At 42.5% G+C, this 27513-nt stretch overlaps 1 protein-coding gene across 1 annotated transcript in view; it reads left to right on the top strand.

Moving 5' to 3' along the window:
* LOC135057412 (alpha-2-macroglobulin-like) overlaps positions 1 to 27513 on the top strand; it is a 139014-nt gene that overhangs the window by 36961 nt on the left and 74540 nt on the right. The window contains exons 7-11 of the mRNA XM_063963302.1: positions 3254 to 3395; positions 7758 to 7869; positions 19282 to 19388; positions 22340 to 22501; positions 25555 to 25767. Coding sequence (XP_063819372.1) covers positions 3254 to 3395; positions 7758 to 7869; positions 19282 to 19388; positions 22340 to 22501; positions 25555 to 25767 — 736 coding nt within the window. The remainder of the gene's footprint in view (positions 1 to 3253; positions 3396 to 7757; positions 7870 to 19281; positions 19389 to 22339; positions 22502 to 25554; positions 25768 to 27513) is intronic.

The following is a 27513-nucleotide window of genomic DNA, read 5'->3' as shown; positions in this document are numbered from 1 at the left end:
AGAGTCACTTAAAAATTTGTTTGAGGTACTGTGTCCCCGGTATCAAATCCCATCTAGGTTCCACTTCTCTAGGCAGGCGATACCGAGAATGTACACAGACGTCAGAAAAAGAGTCACCATTGTATTAAAAAATGTGGTTGTATCCAGTGTCCACTCAACCACGGACATGTGGACAAGTGGAACATGGCAGACTATGGACTATATGACTGTAACAGCCCACTGGGTAGATGTATTGCCTCCCGGAGCGGCACCAGTAGCAACATCATGGAAGCGCCAACTCATTCCTAGGCAGGCTACGCTATGTATCACCGCTTTCCATAAGAGGCACACAGCTGACAACCTCTTACGGAAACTGAGGAACATCATCGCAGAATGGCTTACCCCAATTGGACTCTCCTGGGGATTTGTGATATCGGACAATGCCACCAATATTGTGCGTGCATTACATCTGGGCAAATTCCAGCATGTCCCATGTTTTGCACATTCAATTAATTTGGTGGTGCAGAATTTTTTTAAAAAATTAGAGGGGTGTTCAGGAGATGCTGTCGGTGGCCCGAAAAATTTATGGACACTTTCGGCATTCTGCCACTGCGTGCCGAAGACTGGAGCGCCAGCAAACACTCCTCAACCTGCCCCACCATCAACTGAAGCAAGAGGTGGTAACAAGGTGGAATTCAACACTCTATATGCTTCAGAGGACGGAGGAGCAGCAAAAGGCCATTAAAGCATCCACCTACGATATATGCAAAGGAGGGGTAATGCACCTGACTCAAGTGCAGTGGAGAATGATTTCCATCTTGTGCAAGGTTCTCCAACCCTTCGAACTTGCCACACGTGAAGTCAGTTCAGACACTGCCAGCTTGAGTCAGGTCATTCCCCTCATCATGCTTTTGCAGCAGCAGCTGGATAAATTGAAGGAGCAGCTAAGATGGAGCGATTCCGCAAAGTATGTGGGACTTGTGGATGGAGCCCTTCATTCACTTTGCCAGGATTCAAGGGTGGGCAATCTGTTGAAATCATAGCACTACATTTTGGCCACCGTGCTCGATCCTAGGTTTAAAGCCTACGTTGTATCTCTTTTTCCAGCAGACTTAAGTGTGCAGAGGTGCAAAGACCTGCTGGTTAGTAAATTGTCAACTCAAGCGGAACATGACCCGTCAACAGCTCCTCCTTCAATTTTTCCCACCACTGGGACTGCTGGCGGTGATGCTGGGCAGTCAGGAGTGAAAGCTGACAACTGATCCATACTGAAGGACCTACCAATGATTACTGACATGTCTACTGTCACTACATATAATTCTGTCACCATTGAAAGAATGGCGGAGGACTATATGAGTGACAGCATCCAGGTAGGCATGTCAGACAGTCCTTACATATACTGGCAGGAAAAAGAGGCAATTTGGAGGCCCTTGCACAAACTGGCTTTATTTTACCTAAGTTGCCCCCCCTCCAGTGTGTACTCTGAAAGCGTTTTTAGTGCAGCCGGTAACCTTGTCAGTGATTGGCATAGGAGGTTACTTCCACAAAATGTGGAGAAGATGATGTTCATCAAAATGAATTTTAAAGTCTTCCGGGAAGACCTTTACCAGCAATTGCCTCCAGAAAGTACACAGGTGATTGTGGATTCCAGTGGGGACGAATTAATACTCAGTGAGGAAGATGTACACGGTGAAAGGGGTGAGGAAAAGGATGATGATGATGAGGTGGACATCTTGCCTCTTTAGAGCCAGTTTGTGCAAGGAGAGATTGATTGCTTCTTTTTTGGTGGGGGCCCAAACAAACCAGTCATTTCAGCCACAGTTGTATGGCAGACCCTGTGGCTGAAATTATTGGTTTGTAAAAGTGTGTATGTCCTGAGGCTGTTTATACAACATAAGGGTGGGTGGGAGGGCCCAAGGACAATTCCATCTTGCACCTCATTTTCTTCTTTGCATCATGTGCTGTTTGGGGCCTATTTTTTCAAATCTGCCATCCTGTCTACCACTGCAGTGCCACTCCTAGATAGGCCAGGTGTTTGTGCGTACACTAGTGTCACTTAGCTTAGTCATACAGCCACCTCTGTGCAACTTTTAGGCCTAAAAACAATATTGTGAGGTGTGAGGTGTACAGAATAGACTGGAAATGAGTGGAAATTAATGTTATTGAGGTTAATAATAACGTAAGAGCAAAATTACCCCCAAATTCTTTGGTTTTAGCTGTTTTTATGGGTTTTTTTTTTAAATCACCCAGATCCAAAACCAAAACCAAAACCAAAACACGAAAGGGTGGTTTTGGCAAAACCAAAACACGAAAATGGAATTAGAACCAAAACCAAAACACAAAACACGAAAAGTGCCAGCTGCACATCTCTAGACTAGCTTAGTGAAGCCGATTTTGATTCTATGATTCTTATTATCCATTATATTTCATACTCATCACCCTGCTGAGTGACTTTCCAATATATTAATATATAAAGTAGGTTAAGATTCCAATGAGCATGGAAGAAGCGGAGGAGATTGCCATAGTGTGGTTCTGTATATTTAATGTCATGTGGTATTGAGTCCACAGTGCTGCTATATTTGGTATAAGTAACACCCTAGTGGCTCAGTTTAGATCTTTTCTTGTATTTTTAGAACATGTATATATATATATATATATATATATATATATATAAAATTATTATTACCAGCTATTTATATAGCGCACACATATTCCGGCAGCGCTTTACAGAGAATATTTGGTCATTCACATCAGTCCCTGCCAATCTATAGTCCCTACCACATGTACACGCACACACATTCACGCTAGGGTTAATTTTTGTTGGGATCCAATTAACTTACCAGTATATTTTCGGATTGTGGGAGAAAACCAGAGCACCCAGAGGAAACCCATGCAAGTATGAGGATAATATACAAACTCCACACAGTTAGGGCCATGGGTGGGATTTAACCCATGACCTCAGTGCTGTGAGGCAGTAATGCTAACCATTACACTATCTGTACTCTATATATATATATATATATATATATATATATATATACATATATATATATATATATATATATATATATATATATATAGTATTTCGATCCATTTTTTTTATGGGCTCTTGCACCCTATACTAGAATTCAGAGAGTGCTGCATCTGTGTATATATCCTCATATGTTTTGTCATCATGCAGTTATAACACTGATCAAACTAAATGGGTTTTAGTGATAAATATATGGATTATGAGATAGAGTCACCATTATTATCTAATTTATTCACTTTCTAGCTACACCTATGGAAAACCAGTACATGGCTCTGTTAACCTTACAGTCTGTCTTGCCAGTGCTTTCCATGCATGGCAAACTGAGAGCAGCAGTGAAGAAGATGGTGGACACTCAGAAAAATGCATAAAACTACAGGATGTTAAGGTGAGAAATGCCGGCTCAGGATTAGTGCAGAGGGATTTGCAGAAACTAAGAAACCTAAGTAGTTATTCTGGTTTGTACAGAAATGATTGATATTCTTTGACATCTGATACATTTATTGAGAAGCTGGATCATCTACAGCAGGGCTGGCCAAACCGGTCCTCAAGATCTACCAACAGTTCACATTTTCCAGACCACCTAACTGGTGCACAGGTGTAGTCATTACTAAATAACATGTGCTGCATTCATTCCTAGATGACAATTCTACAGATCTCCAGGAGGCCTGGAAAACATGAACTGTTGGTAGATCTCGAGGACCGGTTTGGCCAGCCCTGATCTAAGTATGTGGTGTAACTTATAGCATTCATAAAGGAAGTGTCCAGATTTATTTGAAATAATATAATAGTTATAATGTATTATAGATGTCCTGTTTTCAGGTATTTTTGTTCTCCTAGACACTGGGATCACAGCGAAGAAGTGTAGTCATTTTTTCTTGACTACCTATAGTGTATCATGGCGGTCGGTCTCAGCTATTCTAGAGATTATTATATGTTTACTGTTTACATTTGTATGAACCACATTGCCTCTGGTTATTAAGCAAAATGCTTGGTTGCTGCAAGGTTGCTCCTTTCACTGGCTGCCCCACCCCACCCCCTATATATTCTTTGCTATAATCCCAAAACAGCAGGGTGTGACTGGCCGATTGGCACTTCTGACAAATACCGTTGGATATCTGGAAAGTCTTTTAACTTGAAAGCCTTTTATCTATGTACAAGCTATATATAATTCTAAACTTGGACCACTGCAGCTAAGCAGATTTATGTATATGTTATACTATTACTGATAGCTCACAGGCTAGAAGTCTGAATATGGTACATGAGGATTAGTGTTCAGATCCCTTGATTGGAGTGTTATATTTTAATGGAGTGGGAGAGGCTTTTCACCGCAGATATTGCACTACAGGCAAATTGATGTTTACTGCTACCCGGAAGCCAGCGGATTAGAGTATGTGAGTTCCCCAGCATCTCCACCAGAGTTGTGTTCATCATGTGGTCAATTCCGACATCAAGAAAGAGTGCATACACAAATGGACTGCTCCTTTGTGGGGATCTGTACCAGTTCTAAAACATGCCCCATTCCACCTCTGATACAGGTTGTTGTACAGATGGGAGACAAATTGTTAGACTTCGGCTCTGCTACTACCCTGGTACAAAGGGACTTGTTTTACTCCAGATTTTTTTTTTTGACCCATGAGTCAGTTTGCATCTGTTGTGTGCACTGGAATGTTCGAGCCTATTCTCCTATTTTGGTCCCTTCAATAATCTCAACTTGGATACTGGTTGTTGCCTCACTCACAAAATGTGGACCAGGAGTAGGCCCTGTTTCCAAATAACCCTATGGTAGACCTCCTATATACCCCTATACATTTGTGTATCTCCTTTCCAATTACTCGTCCACCCATTTAGGATTCCCTCAGGGTTCTGAGAGGACATGGTTCATACCACTTGGTTGCTTTCTGTAACAGCTACTACCCATCATATTCATGATCTCAGTGTCTCTGCATAGGGTTGTAGGGGAGTTGCCACCCGATCTAATTTAATGTCTACAAATTCCCATTTTCTCAACTCCAATTTCAATTTGGACTCCCTTCAAAAAATATATAAATATTTGCAGATATGTCATTGGAACACTAGTGTTATGAAAACAGTGCTTCTTTCCTGACCCTTCTGATACTCTCCTCAGAAGTAGGAATGTTGAACGTGGAAAAGATTTTTGGTACAGGCACTTTCTAAGGGGTATCTCCCAGGAGGAATATCCTTTTCAATTGCAGTGGGAATCAGATCTAGCCTCTACCCTCTCTCCTCAACAGTGGGAGATGGTCTACCTATCCAGGCACTACATATCCCTATGCTATGACCATTTAGAACTACAGGTTAAACTGATCCATCATGACACCAACCAAGTTGTATTAAATGTTACTCATAAAAACCAGAATATGCTGGCATAACTGTTCCTGCATGAGATTTTTTTTTTGCAGGTATTCTAGGCTTGACCTCACATGAAAAGCCTTTGGCATGACATTTCAGGCCTGATCTTTACAGTCATAAACCAAGGTCTAGTGTAATTTCCCACCTTGTTGTACTTTTTCCAAACTACAATTGATAAGTTTTGTGACATAGCTTCATTGCAATCCAAAGCAATATTACTCAATTCCAGAAGAATCCCCAACTGGCTCCAGAGCACTACTAAAATTATTTTCACTATTGAGATGGAGACAGGATACCATACTCCACTACTGCTTCCTCTCCAAATGGTTCAAATGGCACAAGTACTGCATATTTCTGATGGTGAAGGGGCTGTTTCTATCCAAGTGTCCCCTTTAATCCCATTATCTGTATCTTCAACTCCTCCATGTTTTTTTGCTCTATTTTGTAATTTTTTTCCTTCAGTGCAGTTCATCTGATTATTTTTTAACGTTCTATGGTTCACTCTTCCTTCTATCTTCAGTAACATTTTCCACATGTTAATATTTGGAAATGTATTTGATTACAAAAAAAATCAATTATAAAATGTGTTAGTAATGATGAATGTACCAGTACTCTATCACGGAATATGGAAAACATACGCAGTTAGGGTTTCCTCAGGACTGAAGTTGGGAAACACTGTTCTAAAATGTTCTAAGAACTATTCTAAGAACATCACTTGATAATTCTGTGGAGTGTGTGTGTGTGTGTGTGTGTGTGTGTGTGTGTGTGTGTGTGTGTGTGTGTGTTTAGAATATTTTATTTTAAATACAGCACTGAATGGATGGATAGGTAGTGGATGGTTGCTGGATTGATGTATCTATGTAGATCTAGTTTAGCTTAATTACCTTTTTTTACCAGCTTCACATTCCCTAGTATTAATAAATAATTCTCAAGGGAATTAAACTCTGGGTACAACTGAATACCCGGAAATACCCCAATGAGAAAGGCACTTTGTATATGAGAAATAAATATAAAGAGCTGGGCTCAAGTTCTCCACTAGTTGTGGTCTTGGTGTGTAATACTATTTTTCTGTGCTAATCCTATTTATATCTTTGTGGTATCTAATCTCTGATAGCTATGTCTTATTGACAACTATCCTGGCTGACAGAATGTCCAAATTTCTGCCCTCATATTTTCTGACTTTAATACATTCTGATTAATCCATTGTGGCATACAATCTTTTCTTTCCTTTTAGCTACTTTGCATGCTCATTTTAATAGTATTGTTTGCCCACCTTAATTTCTTGTTTTTTCCCCCTTGATTGGGCTTTCAAAAACGATACCATCATGTTCCTCTTCTTAAACACTGTACTTTCCTATCAAGCCTACTCAACCATCATGTCTTGTTTTTTCTTCCTTTCTCCTTCATCTTGACCTTATATCCTAATACTTTCACTGAAGTCACTCTCCTGATACCTGTTACTGTGCCATTTTGCTTGCCTCTTCTACCTAGTACTCTCTTCTGGTACTATAACCTTCTCCTTCAGGAAAGCCCAGGGCTCATCCATTCTCAAATAAACTTCAACCAACTACTCTCTCTAGCATAGCTCTTTCATAACCTTTGTCTCTAAAGTTCTCCAGTGGCCTTTTAACAAGTTACCCAACACCATCTACTCCTCCAACTTCCTTCTTAACCGTCTTCAATATCCCTACCATCAGCAATAACAGATGTTTCCAAATTTCTTCATGATCATCTCACTCTCAAATCTAAGGGTCATTTCTTTTTACACATCCTACTGGGCCTTTCTGCTGCCTTTGTTAATGTAGACTACTTTCTCATCTGACAATCCCTCTACTTTACTAGTATATATTTGTGTCCCTTATTAAACGTTCTACTTTAACATATGTTTTAATCTTTTTTGTACTATTGGGTTTTGTTTGTTTTGCCCTTGTGGGGCCTAATTCTGAGTTGATCGCAGCAGCAATTTTGTTAGCAATTGGGCAAAACCATGTGTACTGCAGGAGGGGCAGATATAACATGTGCAGAGAGAGTTAAATTTGGGTGGGGTGTATTCAAACTGATATCTAAATTGCAGTGTAAAAATAAAGCAGCCAGTATTTACCCTGCACAGAAACAATATAATCCACCCAAATCTAACTCTGTCTACAAATGTTATATCGGCCCCCCCCTCCCCTCCAGTGCACATGGTTTTGCCCAATTGCTAACAAACTTGCTGCTGCGATCAACTCAGAATTACCCCTATGATTTACAGTATGGCTCTTTAAGTTGCTGAACATCTATCCAATGGAAATCATCTCTACAAACAGTATGTCTAGCTTCCTCACTTAACCTTATCATGCATTTATATTATTCATACTTTTTTTCTTATCTTTTCCAGACTGACAGCAAAGGATGTCTGTCCAAGGAGATTGACCTTAGCTTTTTCAAACTTTCCAAAGAAACTTCAGAGCATTTACAAATTTCATCCTCTCTGATAGAAGATGGCACAGGTAAGACTTAGTAAGGAAACAATAATGTTGCTTAAGTTAAGGTACAGATCTACAGTGACCAACTTATCTACCGTTATATTCTCTATCTCTAGGGGAAGTCAGACGTTAAAAATATTGGCAACATTTTTTTTTTTTAAAGAAATCAGGAATACTTTTCTGCATGATAGGAACAAATTAGCTCATTAGTCAAAGGAGTTTTCTAATACATTACAATTCAAAGGATGGCATGTTCACTGAGCATGATTGTAGTGAAGGTTTTCTTGGTACAGTAAATATTCCTAATCAATATACTGTATAGTAACCAGAAAATGTATATAACAGAGAATAATAATAGATGGTGAAAACAGTATTTAATGATTAAAATGTAAAATGAAAAGTATAAAAATAAGATAAATCATACTTTGTATGAAAATTTGGGATATTGCCTTGTACAACTCCTTAAATCTCAGTAAAATCTACTAAAAAGTAGGGACAACTGGTAGCATTGGGCCTTATTCATTTGTGAACGGATCAAGCATTGCTGCTGCTTGGGGTATGGGTCCTTGGGTCAACTCAACTTAGGTCAACAGTCATTAGGTCGACCACTGAAGATTGACATGCATTAGATCGACAGGGACACTAGGTCGACATGGTCATTAGGTCGACAGGTCAAAAAGTCAACATGGGTTCTTGAACATTTTTTGATGTTGTTTTCTTCGTAAAGTGACGGGGAACTCCAATTAGTGCACCGTGTCCCCTTGCATGGCTCGCTTCACTCACCATGCTTTGGGCAAGGTGCCTTGCTCAGCTACTGCTGCACTCAGCACAGGTTACCATTCCCAATTGTAGTCCGTGTGGATCGTAAAGTATGTTTTTCATAAATTGGCAATAGCCAGCAAGAACAGGACCTTATCCATAAGCCATTTAAGGTCTGCCGATTCAAGAGGTTCAAATGGAGACTCTTGCAAGGCTTCAGCAACATGCAGATCCCATGGAGCCACAGGAGGTACATAGGGAGGCTGAATCCAAAGAACACCCTGAGTGAAAGTATGAACATCAGGTATAGATGCAATTTTTAGCTGAAACCAAACCGACAAGGCAGATATGTGGAGTGACACAGGAGCAAACACGAAGGGCAGCCGAAAGTTCAATGGAATCACCAGTGTATCCATGAAAGCTGCTTGAGGATCCCTGATTCTTGATCCACAGACCGGAACCTTGACGATTGTGTACTAGGAGTTTAAAGACTTCACCCTCCAGCATGCACGTCCTGGACATGAGGATGTCTACTTCCCAGTTTAGGACGCCAGGAATGAACACTGCCGATATGGCTGGCAGGTGGCGTTCTGCCCAAAAGAGGATCTTTGACTCTTCCATCATCACCATTATGGTTTATGTATGCCATCATGGTGGCATTGTCTGATTGTACTTGAACAGGCCTGTTCTGTACCAGAGGCAGGGCAAGTGATAGCACATTGAACACTGCCGTCAGCTTTGAAATATTTATTCGGAGGAGTGGTTCCTCCTTGGTTCACCGACTGTGAAAAGAGTGTTGCTCCAACACCGCTCCCCTTCCCCTTAAACTGGCATCCATTGACAGCAGGACCTAGTCAGGGATCCAGAAGGGACATCCCCTGCTCAATTGCTGGTCCTGAAACCAGCAGGTTAGCGACAGAGGAACCTCCGGAGTCAAAGAGATCATTTGAGATCTGACCCGATGAGGAAGACCGTCCCACTTGGAAAGAATCAACTGTTGCAGAGGGTGGGAATGAAATTGAGTGTACTCCACCATGTTGAAGGTTGACACCATGAGGCCAAGTACTTGCATCGCCGAGTGTATCGACACTCTAGGGCGACAAAGAAAGCATGTTATCCTGTCTTGAAGCTTCAGGACTTTGTCTGGAGACAAAAACAGTCTCTGACAGTGTGTGTCCAGGAGTGCCCCCAGGTGCACCATGCTCTGAGCTGGGACCAGCGAGGACTTTTTCCAATTGATCAGCCATCCATGAGCTTGTAGGAAGCTCACCATCAGTTGCAGATGACTGAGGAGGACTTTGTGGGAATTGGGCAGAATCAGCAAGTCATCCAAGTACGGCAGGATTCTGACTCCCTGGCAATGGAGGTGGGCTGTCATCACAGCCATGACCTTGGTGAAGATCCGAGGAGCCGTGGCCAGTCCAAATGGCAGAGCCTGGAATTGGTAGTGAGAGTTGCCAATAGCAAACTGCAGGAACTGCTGATGTGATATGGCAATAGGAATATGCAGATAAGCATCCTGTATGTCCAGGGATACCATATAGTCTCCGTGTTTAATAGCCAGTACAATCAAGTGCAGTGTTTCCATATGAAACCTGGACACTCTCACAAACTTGTTCAAAGCTTTGAGGTTGAGGATAGGTCAGAAGGACCCATTGGGTTTGGGGACCAGAAACAGGGTTGAGTAGTAACCTCTGCCTCATTGGGACTGAGGTACCAGTACAACCACTCCAGTATTCAGGAGAGAACTCACAACTGTTTGTAAAGCTTGCACCTTTAACGGATCCGAAGGGAGAGCTGTGGTGCAAAACTGGTGAAGTGAATGTCTCTTGAAGGAGACGGCATACTCATGAGAGACTACTTCCAGTACCCATGTGTCTGAAGTGGTCTTTAAACAGACCTGGGAGAACTGTAGAAGTCCGGCTCCCACCCTGGGGTTCCCCAGGAGGAGGCCCACCCCATCCTGCAGTAGGCTTGTCTTGTTTTGCAGCAGGCTCATGGGCCGCCCAGGACTGTTTCGCCTTGGGCTTTGTGGTTTTGGGAGCACAAGATTGTCTTGGGTATGACTCACCCTTAGCTTTTCCTTGAGGCCAAAAGGAACAAAAAGTGGTACCCTTTGCCTTCTGTGTAGAAGGGTTAGTAGGAGGAAGAAAAGCAGTTGTAGCAGCTGCTAATTCAGACACTATTTTATTTAGGTCCTCTCCAAATAAAATGTTCCCAGTGAAGGGCGGCGAGCCAGGACAGAAGTGGTTGACACTTTGGCTGCCAATACTCCCGCCTCAGAGGACGCCTCCTGAATATAATAGTCGGCGGTGTTAATGTGAGACAGGTATTGTCTGGCATTGTCAGAAATATCCTCAGGCAGCTCTTCCTCTAACACCTGAACCACACCTTAATACCTTTTGCGGACCAGGAGGCAGCTATAGTGGGTCTATGAATGGCCCCTGTAAGGGAATAAATAGTTTTCAGGCATCCCTTCACACGCTTATCTGTCGGCTCCTTCAGTGAAGTGACAGTGTTGACAGGCAGAGTAGACGACACCATGAGGAGGGTGACGTGAGAATCCACTGGTGGTGGAGTCTCCCACGTATTACATAACTCTGAAGGGAGAGGATAGCGAGTCAAGACCCGTTTAGGGAGCGGCAATTTCTTACCTGGAGTAGACCAGGGTTCCGGCTAATGTCCACGAGATGATCAGAATGGGGTATTACAGTTTTAACCACCTTCTGCTGTTTAACCTTATCAGTTCCCTTTGCCACAGTAGTGGAATCCTCATAAATCAGTGATTTGTAGGATATACTTAATAGCAACCGCTAAGTCAGGGACATCAATTTGCAAGGGAGAATCCTCATCAGTAACACATGATTCATTGTCTGATAGGACTGTATGCTCCCCTTCCTCTTCAGATGAAACATCAGAGAGGTTTGTGGATTGTGAGGAGGAGGCAACCCTCCTAGATTTCTGTCTAACCAGAGACTGATTTAACTGCTGCAGTTGGTTAGATAAATTTTCCGCCCAAGGCGGATAAACCATAGGGATAATTTGTGGTGGCAGGGGGGTCTAAACGGTCAACCAGAGTACCCCGGAGGGATGTGAACATAGCCCATGGCGGCTCCATTGTTGACACAGGAGCTGCCGACTGGGAGGTGTATGACATGCAGTACACAGGCCATCATACAATATTTCCCCCTCTGGTAAATCCTTGGAGCATGCCTTGCATGATGCAGGAGCTTCCAGAGATTTACTGCCCTTTTTGTTAGACATTATGTATAAAGCAACAACAGGGCTATCTAGTACGATAAAGCCAGACAAAGTTCAATACCTGCAGATAAAAACCTGGTATTATGTGACTGTAACACAGTAGAATATTCGTATAGTGATAAATACTGTGTACACTATATTAGCCCAAACCCAGACACGCCTAGCCCAGGGTACAGTGATAGTTATATCTGGGAAACACATGAGAGTGAAACCATACATCAGATATCGGCACACAGTCGCAGGCAATGCAGAAATTATTACAACAATAAAGCTGCACTGGACTAGCATATATATATATATATATATATATATACAGTCTGTGCGGACCGGCACTCCCCCTCCACGCTTCACTGCTTAGGTGCCATCTCAGGAGTAGATGAGAAAATAGGACATGAAGCAAGCGGCACTCTAAGTCTGATGAAAAGTCAAATATATTTCACACACATAGTGATCACTATGTGTGTGAAATATATTTGACTTTTCATCAGACTTACGAGTGCCGCTTGCTTCATGTCCTATTTTATATATATATATATATATATATATATATATATAAAACAGACAATGATAGGTGGCACTCACAGATTCGTGGAAATGATGAACAAACTTCACCCCGTGAAGTGTTTATTAAAGCAGACAGGTAACGTTTCGGGGACACTTCCCCTTCCTCAGACAATTGATCAGTGCCAAACAGTGAATATTTATAGCATAAGAAGACCCCACTTACCCCCACAGAAGTGACTCTCAGCTGCGTGGACCACGGAGTTCCCGAGCGTCCCCTGTCCCGCACTTCCGGTATCGGCATCTTGGCCTACCCGGAAGTGACGTCATCAGGCTTTGCCGGTCCCCATGGCAACGCGCTGAGAGCCCTGGAAACCAAAACAAAGTGACAAATAATGCATTAAAAAATATTGAGAGTACATAAAAACTGACTAAAAACTAAAAAGACTATAAATATTCATGGCACTGATCAATTGTCTGAGGAAGGGGAAGTGTCCCCGAAACGTTACCTGTCTGCTTTAATAAACACTTCACGGGGTGAAGCTTGTTCATCATTTCCAGGAGTCTGTTAGTGCCACCTATCATTGTCTGTTGCATGTTGGTGGACTGCCATGTCCACAAGGAAGTGCACCACAGCAATGCAATTTTGAGGAGTGCCGGGGTGAATTTTGTATATATATATATATATATATATATATATATAAAAAACACAGAGCAGTCCCAGACTAGAGGCATATATTTCTTTATTTATTAACAGTTTCTTATATAGCACAGCAAATTTCATTGCACTTTACAACTGGACACAATTAGAAGACAAAACTGAGTAAAAACAAACAGTCATAGAGGGGATCCGGTCTGAAGATCGACAGTGCCTAGGTCGACAATGTTTAGGTCGACCACTACTGGTCGACAGTCACTAGGTCGACATGGATGGAAGGTCGACAGGGTTTCTAGGTCGACATGTGCTAGGTCGACAGGTCTAAAGGTCGACATGAGTTTTTTTTTTTTTTTTTTCATTTTTTCTATTTTTTCATACTTAACGATCCATGTTGACTACGATTGGAACGGTAAAGTGTGCCGAGCGAAGCGAAGGCACCATGCCCGAAGCATGACGAGCGAAGCGAGCCATGCGAGGGGACGTGGTGCGCTAATTTGGGATCCCGGTCACTTTACGAAGAAAACGACACCAAAAAAAACCAAAAACCTCATGTCGACCTTTAGACCTGTCGACCTAGCACATGTCGACCTAGAAACCCTGTCGACCTTCCATCCATGTCGACCTAGTGACTGTCGACCAATAGTGGTCGACCTAAACATTGTCGACCTAGGCACTGTCGATAAAACGAACCACACCCGTCATAGAGATAGGAGGGCCCTGCTCACAAGCTTACAATCTATGGGGAAATAGGCATTGATACACAAGGATAGGTGCTACCTATTGCATAGTCTTCCACCAGATTGCAAAGGTTCTTGGTGGGCTGCATGATATCACATCACAGCAGTGATAAAACCAGGATTAGGAGGAAGGGAGAGTGAAGAATTAAATATGTGGGGGTTATGTGTGGACTGTACTGTGGGGATATATATCAGAATACTCGTACAATATATTCTGTGTTAGGTACACTCTTTCTTAACGAGCACTGTCTGCATAAAGACATGTAGAATACTCAAGTGTTTGTAAATTCACAGCACTGTATACAGGCAAATTTACAAGGGTGACCTTGACCTGCAATACCGGAGACTAGCAGTAGTTATGCTCAAAATGGCACCTAGTGTCTCTGTCAGGGAATGAGGGAGCGTGTGAGGCAGCTCCAGGGCAGGAAATCTATGTGGAGATAGCGCCCTGGGCCGGAGGAGGGGCTACAGGTCAAGCGCCAGCTCCCCAATGCCGGTCTTCAAACTGCTGGTACTACAGAGCCTTATTAAATGGAGCGTTATTACACCCAACCTGTACTCTTAAGCCCTGGTGGTCTAGTGGGATCCCTGCCCAGCGACAGTGTCCATGCCAGCATCACGGTCCATCTCCCTAGACCGCGAGTGGAACGCGATTTAATGGCAGGTCCCACCTGGGGGAACATCTTACTTCCTCCCTTTGTAGCAGCCACGCGAACCTGGAGAGCCATCTGCGACTGTGTGCCTAAGCTGGGATGTCTCCATTGCAAGTACACAGGAACTGAGCCGTGGGAGTATGCAACGCCACATGGAAGGTGACGGAGCTGCAGCACTGAATGTCACACAGGCATATAACGCTGACAGCCCAGAGAAGTTAGAAGTTTTCTTAGAGAGCTTTTTCACGGCTGCCTAGTGCAGCCCGCCTGTTAAGTCACCTGCTGCTGCAGGCACCAACTCGAAACTGGGCTGTTAGTACCTGGAGGCAGGGTTATAGAAGAGGCCCCAATGCATCCTGGGACAGCTAAAGATTTAGCCTGTTGGTGCCTCTGGATCAAGATTCACTCTACACCTGATGTTTACCTGTGGAAACTAATGTAACCTGCTGCAGAAATAAGAACAAATATTACAATGAAAAATTATTAATTCATTTGAACCACCTTTTTCCCTTACCTTTTTTTCTTCCAGTCTCTTCTTTTTCTTTTATCTTCTTTCTACATTCTACTAAGAACAATAACTTACCCCTGTTACCAGGGGCGTAGCCAGGGCTTTTTGGGCCCCATAGCAACCATTTGAAGAGGCCTCTGTCCCAGTGCTTCTATAGAGACACCTCACTGCAACAGTTTTTAATTTTATGTCCTATGATAGTGCCCTGATTCACATAATGTCACATTGTAGGGCTGCCATTACACATTATGCAACCGTTTATTATTATTATTGACATTATGGCATACAGTTTATTCAGATCATATTATGTCACCTTATAATGCCTCCACTTCATACTGTGCCACTTTATAATTCCCTCCAGTTTATTTTATACCACACTACAATGAACAGGTCCAGGGTTATACCTAGATATATTGCAGACCACAAGGCAAAAGTTTGTAAGGCCCCCTATGTATCACCCAATGGTGAAAAATGTATATAAAACATATAACTGTGACAGGGAAGGTGGACCCCTCTCAGTGCTGGGCCCCATAGCAGCTGCACTCCCTGCACCTGTAGTAGCTACGCCCTTGCCTGTAACAGTGTAAAAACCCTGTTATATTATCTGTTACAAAGCAATGCAAACACAATAAAAAAAGTACAGTACAAACAATTCATCTTGATTGGTTGATCTTTGAGGAAGCTCCAGGAATGAGTGAAATGTGTTAGTGGAACAATTGATGACAGCACCATTCATCTTGGATATCCCTGGTTTTCACTGTGTAAGCGCTGGACACCAGCAGTAATTCACCAGCGGGATTCTTGGGGACTGCAGTGACTCTTTTCATGTGGGAGGTCAGAGACGTCCAGAGCCTCCGAGCCGCACCCGCACGGCGCACACAGTGAGTGTCCAGCTGGATCCGTCTTCTGAACTGAGACAGAGGATGTGCGCATTGTAGCTAAGCCTGCCTAGGCTATTTGAAGCCTGTTGTCATTTACAAAGACTTTTTAAACATCAATTGATGAACTTTTTATCTCATTATATGGTCTCTGCCCAATTGACAAGTGAACTATCTGTGGTCATTTACAAAATACATCAGTGATGAGGATATCTTTCACATAAGAAACTGTGGATATGGTCTATATCTAATATTCAATATCTGATCCTCCTGCATACAGATCTTTATTATATAGCCGGCTATTAGAAATAGGATCCAATTAGGTTCACTTATATGGTTAATTGTGCATGTATACAGTTTTTAATTATTTGTATTCGTGTACATATATTTATTTAAAGGTACATATGATTAATTAATTGAATAAATATTTTTATATTCACTCTAATTTCTTAAGCCTGTTAGATCAGATTAGCGCAGAGTGTCTTGTAAGAATTTGTCTAATCGGCTCTCCTATGTGGTTGGAGACCCGGTTAATTTATGCCTACACAAGCATAATAACACTCAGCAGCTGAAAGAGTATAATTGTGTTTATTATAGACCTTATTTAAAGTATTATTATTAGCGCCGTGAGATAATTCTTGTAAAGTCTTGATTTTGCGGACAGACCTTGTGATCTATCATACTGCTCATGCATCCGAGCTGAGCATACGCATCGTTAAACAGAGTCGTATTCATCTTAGCCACATCTCATTTACAGCTGAATGGCTGGTACCGGGTGGCACCTGGGCATCTCACATAGGCAGAGTGTTCTCTGGGCATGTCCTAGGTGTGCTAATGGATTTACAGACTTCTCAGAAGTGAGCATATGCAGAGATCTGTCAGACTTCATATGGATATCTTTCAACAAGAAGGGGGCTGGTGTAAATGGGTGGTCCAGTTTGCCGGCAGTCGGGATCCCGCTGCACAGTATACCGGTGCCGGAATCCTCACTGCCGGCACACCAACACTTTTTCTCCCTCTTGGAGGTCCACAACCCCCTGGAGGGAGAATAAATAGCGTGGCGCGTATAGCGCGCCACCGTGCCCGCAGCATGCTGAGCGCAGCGAGCCCACAAGGGGCTCATTTGCGCTCGCCCAGCTGTCGATATGTCGGCAGTCTGGATTCCAGCGCCGGTATGCTGGCCGCCGGGAGCCCGGCCGCCGGCATGCACTACTACACCCTGTGTAAATGCATGCTGTTAGTGATAATGGCAACCTAGATACAGTACTGCCAACTGTGAATGCAGGTAAAGGGCTATATGCATCATCGCTTTGAAATTTACAAAATGGAGAGTAAAAAAATACCAGCCAATCAGCTGCTAACTGACATTTTTTAAATAACATGTAACATGTCAGTTAGAACCTGATTGGCTAGTACTTTTTCATTCTCCATTTTATCACTTTCCAAACGATGAAGCATCTAGCCAAAAGAGTCATAGTTATTTACAAGCATGCAATGTGGCCACATCTGTTGCCAACTTGCAGCAAGGCCTACATGTTTTTCTCTAATAGGGGTAAATGTATCCTGCAGTGAATATATTGGAGAAGTAGACCATTGGAGAAGTTGCATCAGTGTAGCATTTATGAAGCACATTCTATAGAATGAAAGGTACAGTAGAAGCTTATTGATTGCTGTGGGCAACTTCTCCACTGGTCCTCTTATCCACTCTTTTCAATGCTTTATCCATCAACCCTTTCATGTCTTGCCACATCTATTGGTGCCTGGTGAGGTGAACATTGTGTTAAGAAGGATGTAAGAATGCAGATCTTGAGTATTGCTTTTGATTGGTCAGATCCAGGAGAAAAATTTTAAAATATAAACCTTCTCTCTCCTCTACAAATTTCTCATTTGTAAGGCCAGAATTTTTCATGACATATATTTGCTAAATATAATTTTTTCCAAGATGCTTGTTTTCGACGGCTTTAATTACTGCATGTAATTAAATAGTCAATAGTATTACTGTACATGTAAAACAAGCCTGACTTTGCATGCATTCCTATTGTCCTTTTAAGTCCAGTGCTCAAAGCCAGTGAGAAATGGCAGCTCTGAAATAATGCTATTTAATAAATATACCCCCATTGGTGTCCAGGATTCATGTAATCACGTATTATCTGACATCAGTTATTATTGTGTTCCTTAATGTTGTACTGATAATGTATAAGTGAATCAGACATCACCAGAAATAACATTTCTAATTCCACTGACACATTTCTTTACTGTTGAGGTTGTGGAAGTTACTTTGTGATCTGAACTAATGTCAATTTATTGGGATGGAATTACATTATTAGAACATGAGGAGACAAGCATATGGACTTTACTACCATTTTATTAACCTAGTCTACAGAAAAAAATCTAAAGTTTGATTAAAAAAATTGTCAAGTCTAATGGAATTTCCTTAATGATCCACTTCTTAAATATGTGCTCTAATTTCTCCTCCATCTGTATAATTCATTTATTAATATATTTTTCATGCATATTACAATTCCCCATGAAAATGCACTTACACAGGTCCATTGAGTCTTCTATACTTTCTGATATACCTTTAGTTACTTCTTACATGGGGCTGGCAGGAGGCCTCCTATCAAGCCATATGACATACTGTTGAGCTTTGTAACTGCACACTAGTTCCAGAGCTACTGTCCCTTATCCTGTATATTCAGCTTTTTATTAGTAATAAATGGACAAAATAGCTGCCACAGGAAGATGTGACACTGTGTGCTATAGTACTTGCAATCTTTCAATTGGTCAATGGCATTAGACTGCCCTTTAGACTGTGTGTGCTTCCCTGGTTGTGTCCCATAATGAGTGTTGAGGCCTCAGAAGCAAGAGAATTAGAATCACTAGTCATCCTTTTCCTCAGGGCCCCATATCTACTGAACTCCCTGCAGTGTTATTCTGCCACTGGCAACAACAAATATAAGATGAATTCAAAAGTGACTTTAAAAAAAATATGTCTCCACTTCTTTTCTGTATATTAAGGAAGTAGGAATGTAGGAAGCTATATCTTCCCCCAAATACAGGCTACAAATCACTAGGGTTATGAAGCCCATACATCTCCAATAAATTGGGCAAATTCCCCCTTTTCTCGATGACTGGGTCAGGTCACCAGCAAAATAAAACATATTGGAAATCCTTAATTTGCCAATTTGACCCAAAAATTATTGGAAATGTCAAGTTGGGGATTCCTAACATGCTGAATTTTGCCAATTTCCTGACAAATCGCTGATCATCGGGGTCCACCTACAGTATTGAAGGACTGTATTGCCAATCGTTGGATTGGATCATCATATACTGTATGTATGGTTGGCATATGGCATAAAATGAAGTTGATGAAGTGCAAAATGTGAAAAAAGCTTCTTGCTGGGTGTCATGATAGTTTCAACTCTGTCTCCATGATATATGTCAGTAAATGTGTACTTAAATTATATTTGTCTTCATATAGGTCACATTGAGACAGCCTCAGCTGAAGCCTATTTCAATAAATTCAAATCAATTACATTTGTGGATCCTGGATACTATTACACTGCAGGTGCTCCATTACATGTCAAGGTAATTACATTTTCAGAGACACGTGGATGAAACCTTGTCTTTTTTGGCAATAAATAAATACATAAGATCTAAACACATACAGTTTATATGGGTCATCTATTTCATTTTAATTCGCAAAAATTGTGATAAAGCAAAAACAAATATTTTTGTGATTTACAGGTTCATTTTTAATGATGAGTCAAGGGAAATTTCTGTACTTAACTGATTTTCCAATCCTCCACAAAAAAATTATCAAAGATCTCAAAAACTTTAATATACTTGGTGAATCTATACAAGTAAAGTTATATATATATATATATCTATATCCAACACAAAATCCAGCACTCCTCTTCTGTCAGAGCTGGATTAAGGGAGGTGTGACAGAGGTGGTCATCCCAGGGCCCCCACACACAGCAGTGTTTAAGTGGAGTTTTACTCCTCCGGTGGCTGAGTTGTGCCACCACAGTGGAGGCTGTCAGTGTTCAGCAAGTGTTGCGGTTTGGTGAGGGGAAATCCCGTGAGACAGTGGATGGGATGCGGCTGCGTGTGGTGCTCCGGCGCTGGTCCTACCTCGGCTGATGCTCTGTGGACTGTATGTGGCTGCTGCTCTGTGGACGGTGTGTGTGGCTGCTGCTCCGTGGACGAGGTAGGGTCATTTGTATGCAATGCCGATGTTTTTGCAACTGTGCCACAATCACACTGCGCACGCAACAAGTTACCTTTGTGATTCCGCTCAAAATGAGGATATAACTGCAAAGTGATAAACATGAAGGGACTGTGTGGAGGAGGTAATGAAGAGTGGCAGAAAAATACAAGTGTGTCGCAACCGTTTTTGGGGCATATATCTACATACATCTGCGATCCTGTGTGCAGAAAACATGGCGCCAGCCTCAGTTCCCTCAGCCAGTCTGTGTGTCCACAGACTCACTCGGGGGAGTTGATTTTCTTTGTTTCTTCGTCTGTGCTGCCTATGTGTACCCAGTTGCTGAGAACTTAGCGTTCGCACCGGTGGACAGCTATAATCATGTCTGGATGGCTGCTTCACTTGTGATGCTTAGCAAGTCCATAGCCTGAAAAATTGCAGCAGTGTAGGCTTTTGCTAGTCTTAAACTGGTCTAGAGTCCGTATAGTGTTTGGGCAATTTTAAATTCATGGAGCATATTATGGGGACTACTGTATATGAATGGTGCTGCCTTATAGATCTATCAGGCAGAGTAAGAGAAAATAGGAGATGTCTGATTCTTTAATGGAGAAATAAAGTGTACCTCTATTTGGTATGCATTAAAAAAGAGGATTATATGTCACCTCTTTATCTATTATTTGTATGTACCCATGTCCCCTCAGCTCTCCAACAGCATTCACCTCACTTCCATCAAATGTCTTCTGGACAGTGGTTTCCAAACCAGACTTGCTTTTGTGGAGCAGAGTTCTTAAAATTAGATAACGGAACAGACAGGGCTCCTTATTAGGGGCAATGTTTTTTGTGCATTGGTGCAGGGCCAGTTTACCTTCTCAAATTTTCAGGATGAGTCTCATCCTACACTTGGGACCAATTTTCTGCCTCCATATTGTCTATGGTAGAGAAGCAGATTTCCAGCTATACTCAGAGCAATATAATAAAATCTCTCTCTCTCTTTCTCTCTCTCTCTCTCTCTCTCTCCCTCTCTCTCCCTCTCTCTCTCTCACACACACACACACACACACACACACACACACACACACTTGTCATATGTAATAATTAGCACATGATTATTAATATAGGAGAGCATATTAAGTGTTCCTTTTGAATGAAAGGGGCAATACTGAAAAGGTTGTAAGTTGGTCTCATGTACAGTACCTTGGTGTTCAGCAAAGTATTTAGCAGTGCTCTTCACGTGTGTTTTGTAAAAGACTTCCGGTGGCTCACAGGTCTGCAGACATGGGCCAGTGATTTCACAAAGCTCAAATACATGTAGCCATGGCTCACTCACTGGTACCAGGTCCAAGTAGGATGCTGTCCTATAGATTATGGAATTTCTTTAGCTGCTGAGACTGTGTGTGGGTGTGACATGAAATCTTGGCAGTCACATGACCAACTGTGGCATCCTAACTTTTAGAATACAGTCAGGGGATGGGGTAATTATTTTAACCCTCTCCTTGCCTCTACCCTAACCCACCTGGGGGGGGGGGGGGGCGGCTAGGGCAAAGATTGTGGGTTGTGGCAGCTATGGCTAATCACAGGGGGTGGAGGCTAGGGCTAAGACTGGCGGGGTGGCGGCTATGTCTAACACCCCCTGTGGTGCCTAACCCCTCCTTAACCCTAACCGTTTCTGCAATACTTACCTTCAGGATGACGGCTGGTTCCGGCGCCAGGATTCTGAGTTGTGTTGGGATTCGGGCGTCGGTCACCTGACCACCGGCATCCAGACCGGATGCTGACAGCATCCTGTGTAAAGACTTGATTCTTCTTCATTTTTAAAAAATTTCAATGTTGGTGTTTACTTCTATTTAAATTGAAGTTTACTCACCAAATACTTCATACAATCATATGTGACTACTCTACCTGGCCAGGAGACTCCAGATTTTTATGGAGTACTACTAGAGCCCTAGAGAAGTAGGCGATGGATGAGTAGCTCATCCACTTACCTACTAAAATGGGCAGTCAGGTGGCTTGGTGATGCATTTTGTAATGAATAACATTATCATGGTTCTGTACCCTGCAGCACAGTGGCCTGAATCATGGCATTGTGGGGGCTGCAAAACTATAAATCATGTAGCAATGCCCCCAACTTTTCTTGGAGGATATGTATAAATAGTAAATGAGGCATTTAGAAAAATATACAGTGATCCGGATTATTGGATATGTAAAGCTACACTACAGATATCTTCTGATAGAATGACCTGCATACATCACATGGTGCCTATTACCGAATACAGGTATGCAGTTAATTATATGAAGGTTCCAATCAGCAGTTTTTATTTCTCATCCTCAGGTGCGTGTTGTTGATGAGAAAGAACAGCCCATGGCTAATGCAGCCGTATCCATATATCAGGAGGGAAAAAGGGAAAAGATTGCAGATCTGGTGACTGAGAGTAATGGAATTGCTCATTGTTCACTCAACACTTCTGAATGGGACAGCTATATGTCAGTAACGGTAAGTTTCTCTGCCACTGGGTGGGGATATTACATTTTTCCTATTTTATGTATGTACATAAGGTAAGTGACAAAAGTACATGAAAAGATAAATTATGAACCTGCAATAATTTGGGCCATCAATGCATGTTCTGTTTTGTATGTATGAATTATTAGATTTATCATCTACAGTGATGCAACATTTTGCACCTTCTAATGAAAGTGTCTGGTTAGATTTATACAATCCTTGCTGAAAGTGGACATGTCACACGTGTGCAGCACGTTACCAATATTACCCCATACACACTGGACGATTTCTGTCTAAAAATAAACAATAACGATATTTATGTCATTATCATTAATTTTTAAGGCTGAAATCGGCTGTATTTTATAGTGCTACTGCAGTGCATCAGTGTTCCATGATTACCAGTACTGGGTCACACTTATTTATAGACTGATCTATTCACTTATAGGTCTGGAATCATTTTTATTAATTTAATATAATTTCTTGTTATGCACTCAATCAAATAAACTACTAAGAATTTTTAACCATTGGCTCATTTCCTTCCTTTTTATCTTATACAATTGGAACGGACAAATTTTGCGCAGGGACATTTACCTCCTCTTGTTATACCATTTATTGCTAAGTGGACACTGGTAGTGTGTCCACAATCCCAGCAGCAACTTGTGTGCCCCGCCCCACTGGGTTTACCACAGTTTCAAAAACAATGGCCCTCATTCCGAGTTGATCGGTCGCAAGGCGAATTTAGCAGAGTTACACACGCTAAGCCGCCGCCTACTGGGAGTGAATCTTAGCTTCTTAAAATTGCGACCGATGTATTCGCAATATTGCGATTACTAACTACTTAGCAGTTTCAGAGTAGCTTCAGACTTACTCTGCCTGTGCGATCAGTTCAGTGCTTGTCGTTCCTGGTTGACGTCACAAACACACCCAGCGTTCGCCCAGGCACTCCCACCGTTTCTCCAGCCACTCCTGCGTTTTTTCCGGAAACGGTAGCGTTTTCAGCCACACGCCCCTAAAACGCCGTGTTTCCGCCCAGTAACACCCATTTCCTGTCAATCACATTACGATCGCCGGAGCGAAGAAAAAGCCGTGAGTAAAAATACTTTCTTCATAGTAAAGTTACTTGGCGCAGTTGCAGTGCGAACTTTGCGCATGCGTACTAAGCGGATTTTCACTGCGATGCGATGAAAAAGAACGAGCGAACAACTCGGAATGAGGGCCAATCTTTTTTTTTTTCACCAAATGTCATTATATGCCTGACCTTCAAGGGCTGCTTTGAGCAGTTCTTCTTGTTCAAACTTCAGCATAGTTTTATATTGCTTAGAGAATCATTTTTTTTTTTCAACTAAAACATTTTGGAGGGTGTTCATAACTTTGTGCTTTCATGTAGGAGGTGATTTATCAAAGCTTGGAGAGACATAACTTGGAAACGGATAAAGGGGGAGATTTATCAAAGCTTGGAGAGAGATAAAGTGGAGAGGGATACAGTACTAACCAATAAGCTCCTAACTGTCATTTTTCAAACACAACTGAAAATGACAGTTAGAAGCTGATTGGTTAGTACTTTACCTCACTTCACTTTATCTCTCCCCAGACTTCCATAAAGCTTATGCTAGGCATACATGCTACAATTATCTGGCCAATCAGCCCAATATTAGCTCTCATTCCGAGTTGTTCGCTCGTTCTTTTCCTTCGCATCGGTGCGATTTTCCCGCTAACTGCCCATGCGCAATGTTCGCACTGCGGCTGCGCCAAGTAAATTTGCTAAGAAGTTTGGTATTTTACTCATGGCATTACGAGGTTTTTTCGTCGTTCTGGTGATCGGAGTGTGATTGACAGGAAGTGGGTGTTTCTGGGCGGAATCTGGCCAGTTTATGGGAGTGTGTGAAAAAACGCTGCCGTTTCTGGGAAAAACGCGGGAGTGGCTGGAGAAACGGGGGAGTGTCTGGGCGAACGCTGGGTGTGTTTGTGACGTCAAACCAGGAACGACAAGCACTGAACTGATCGCACTGGAAGAGTAAGTCTCGAGCTACTCAGAAACTGCAAAGAAAAATCTTTTCGCAATATTGCGAATACTTTGTTCGCAATTCTGCTAAGCTAAGATTCACTCCCAGAGGGCGGCGTCTTAGCGTGTGCACTGCTGCGAAAAGCGGCTAGCGAGCTAACAACTCGGAATGAGGGCCATTGGCAGATTGCTTATATAATTGTAGAGTATATGTGGGTAAGAAGTTCTAAAACATCGAGTGATCAGCCATGCCAAATTGTCCAGTATGTCCGTCCGATGCTATATTTTCACATTTGATATTTGGCCACATTGGGCAGTGTATGCCCAACCAGAGCCGACCCCAGGACACTTCCACTGTTCCTTCACATAGAAAGGAACAGGGAACTATTGTGGCCAATACACTTTGATTGATGTCACAGTGTAAGTTCTTAATATCTGCAGGGTCTGATTCTGTCAGAATGCCTGTCAGACCACAGGGCATTTATCTATCTGCACGTGTATGCCCAGCATAAGTGTTGGCAGGATTATTCATACAAATATCTGTTGCTTCAGATGAATCTAATATACAGTATACAGCTGTGCATAGTGAGCTCAGTTACCAACATAAGGATGATATGCAGTATGATAATAGAATGGCCCTTGTTCTCTTGTGACAAACATTCCGCTTGTGCCCGAATAGAATTTACATATTACACTGTCTACAGTCACACACAAATCACATCATCACTACAATGCACATGAAATGGGTGAAACCTCAGTGCATGGCACAGACATGAGGGCACATGCTGGATGAATGAACAAATCGCCAGCAGTTTGTGGTGACACTGAAAATGAGATTATTTTTGGAAAAATGAAGCTATAAGGAGGTGTTGTCCAGCTGGCCATGGCCATGAGTATAATTGTCCCCAGTATGTTGTCCCGTAAAGTAGCTGATTACTGTAAGCAAGAATTTATATTGCAAAAAGTGTCTTTTATATTACAGTACTTCTAATTCACCTCAAATATTTACAGGAGGTTTAACTACTTTTATATGCTTTGTCCCCAGGCAAAGATTTCATCAGATGATGGTGAGGAAATTTATTATAGTCTTCACCGGGCACAAACATTTGTGGTCAACTTTTACTCTGAGAGTCACAGTTTTGTGAGTCTACAAAGCAATTCTGATAAAATTCCCTGTGACTCCGATTTGCCTGTGACTGTGGAATATGATATCCATGGCCTGGATCCTAAAGATGATCATCTCACTTTCTTCTACTTTGTAAGTATTCTTAGATAACTCTACTGTGTATGCTAACTAGGGAGTAAATGGTAGAATGTATCCTTCTTCTCCTTATGTTATGTTTGTTTTCCTCTGCAGTGACACCACCACACTAGTAGCTGGATTGGCCTCTGTCCAGATGAACCCAATTTGACAGTGGTAGAACTCCCAGAGGTGATGGAGGCATTGGTCTCCAGATGCCATCTGTCAGATAGGCACCAAGAAGCAGGATCAGTAAGGTTTCACTAGGCCCCACAGTTAAATCCATCTGTAACCTCTGCCTGCATCATGCTCATCATTGAAGCTTCACAGGCAGTGGCTACAGATACAGTAACTCTATCTGTAGGTTCTGTGGAACAACTATCTCTCTTCCTATGGACCCCTCTCCCAGTAACACTTGCAGAAAATAGCCTATAGTCCAGATATGGCATTAGCTACCGGGGCAGAGCTACATAATGCATAACATTCCAGAACTTGGTAAATTCTAAAAAAAAGCAGCCCCTATAGATATGGCTGTCAAGAGCGAGCACAGGCCTGGGAACTGGAGACTCAGCAAAATTGAGTGAGGGGTGGCCAAGTCCCCTCCATATAAAATATGTAGAAAAAAACTATCACAGTGGGGCACCACTCACAGCAAGAGGAGACATTTGTCCCTGGGGAGGGGGGGGGGGATCATTCCAATCAACCCACCCAATAACACTTCTTACCTGCACACTACCACTGGCCACTTTATAGCACTGCAGCAGCACCAGTGCATCATGCAGGGAGTGTGGCAGCAGCCTCCCAAGACCATCTGCAGCCAATGCACAGCAGTAGTCTGCTCCATCCCTGCAGTGCATGATGTGCAGCTGACTCAGGAACAGGCATCACAAGGATGGTGCAAGGTGTGCGGGTGGGTGTAGTATGAGTGGCCGGCGATCTAGATCCCGGCGGCCAGCATACCAGTGCCGGGATCCCCATCGCCGGCAGCGGGGTGAGCGCATGTGAGCCCCTTGCGGGCTCGCTGCACTCACCGCGCTGCGGGCACGGTGACGTGCTACACGCGCCATGCTAATTATCCTCCCTCCAGGGGGGTCATGTCGGTATGCCGGGTGTTGGGATCCGGCGTCGGTATACTGAGCACCGGGATCCCAACAGGCTACATACTGAATGCCACCCTGTGCGGGCTGCACCCGGCTGTCACCCTTGGAGGGAGTGACACCAACATGCTGCTGAAATATATACAACATACTCTGTTTTTATTCAAATGCATGTACTTACCTTGGAGGAACAGCAGATGGGGATATATTCAAATATATATGTATTGTGTGTCTGCTATATATTCATGTACTTGCTTCTTCTTCCTTTCCCATGTGAGTTCTAGTGAGAGAGAGAAAATGAGCCATGGAGCACATGTTGCAGACATATAGTACTTAAAAAGCTGTTACTGAAAGTTAATGTTTGTCATCTTAATATTGATCCTGTTACCCAGTACTATATAAAGAATGTATACCTTTACAAGACTCATCCTGTCTGATTGCAAGGTAACTCCTGTGATGATCTTTTATGTATGAGACCTCCCACTGCACACCTATGGTATTCCATCACCACATGCCAACAGGTTATGGGCCCAGACTAGAGTCTTTGGATGCAAAGTCTTCGTCCTACATTCCCACAGAAAAACAGAGCAAGTTACAGAACCAAGCACTAGAGGGTTTCTAGTCTGTTACAGTGAACATTCAAAAGGCTACAGAATTTTAAATAAAA

The sequence above is a fragment of the Pseudophryne corroboree genome, chromosome 3, assembly GCF_028390025.1.
Source record: "Pseudophryne corroboree isolate aPseCor3 chromosome 3, aPseCor3.hap2, whole genome shotgun sequence".
Taxonomy (NCBI): domain Eukaryota; kingdom Metazoa; phylum Chordata; class Amphibia; order Anura; family Myobatrachidae; genus Pseudophryne; species Pseudophryne corroboree.
This window is presented reverse-complemented; position numbering and strand designations above follow the sequence as displayed.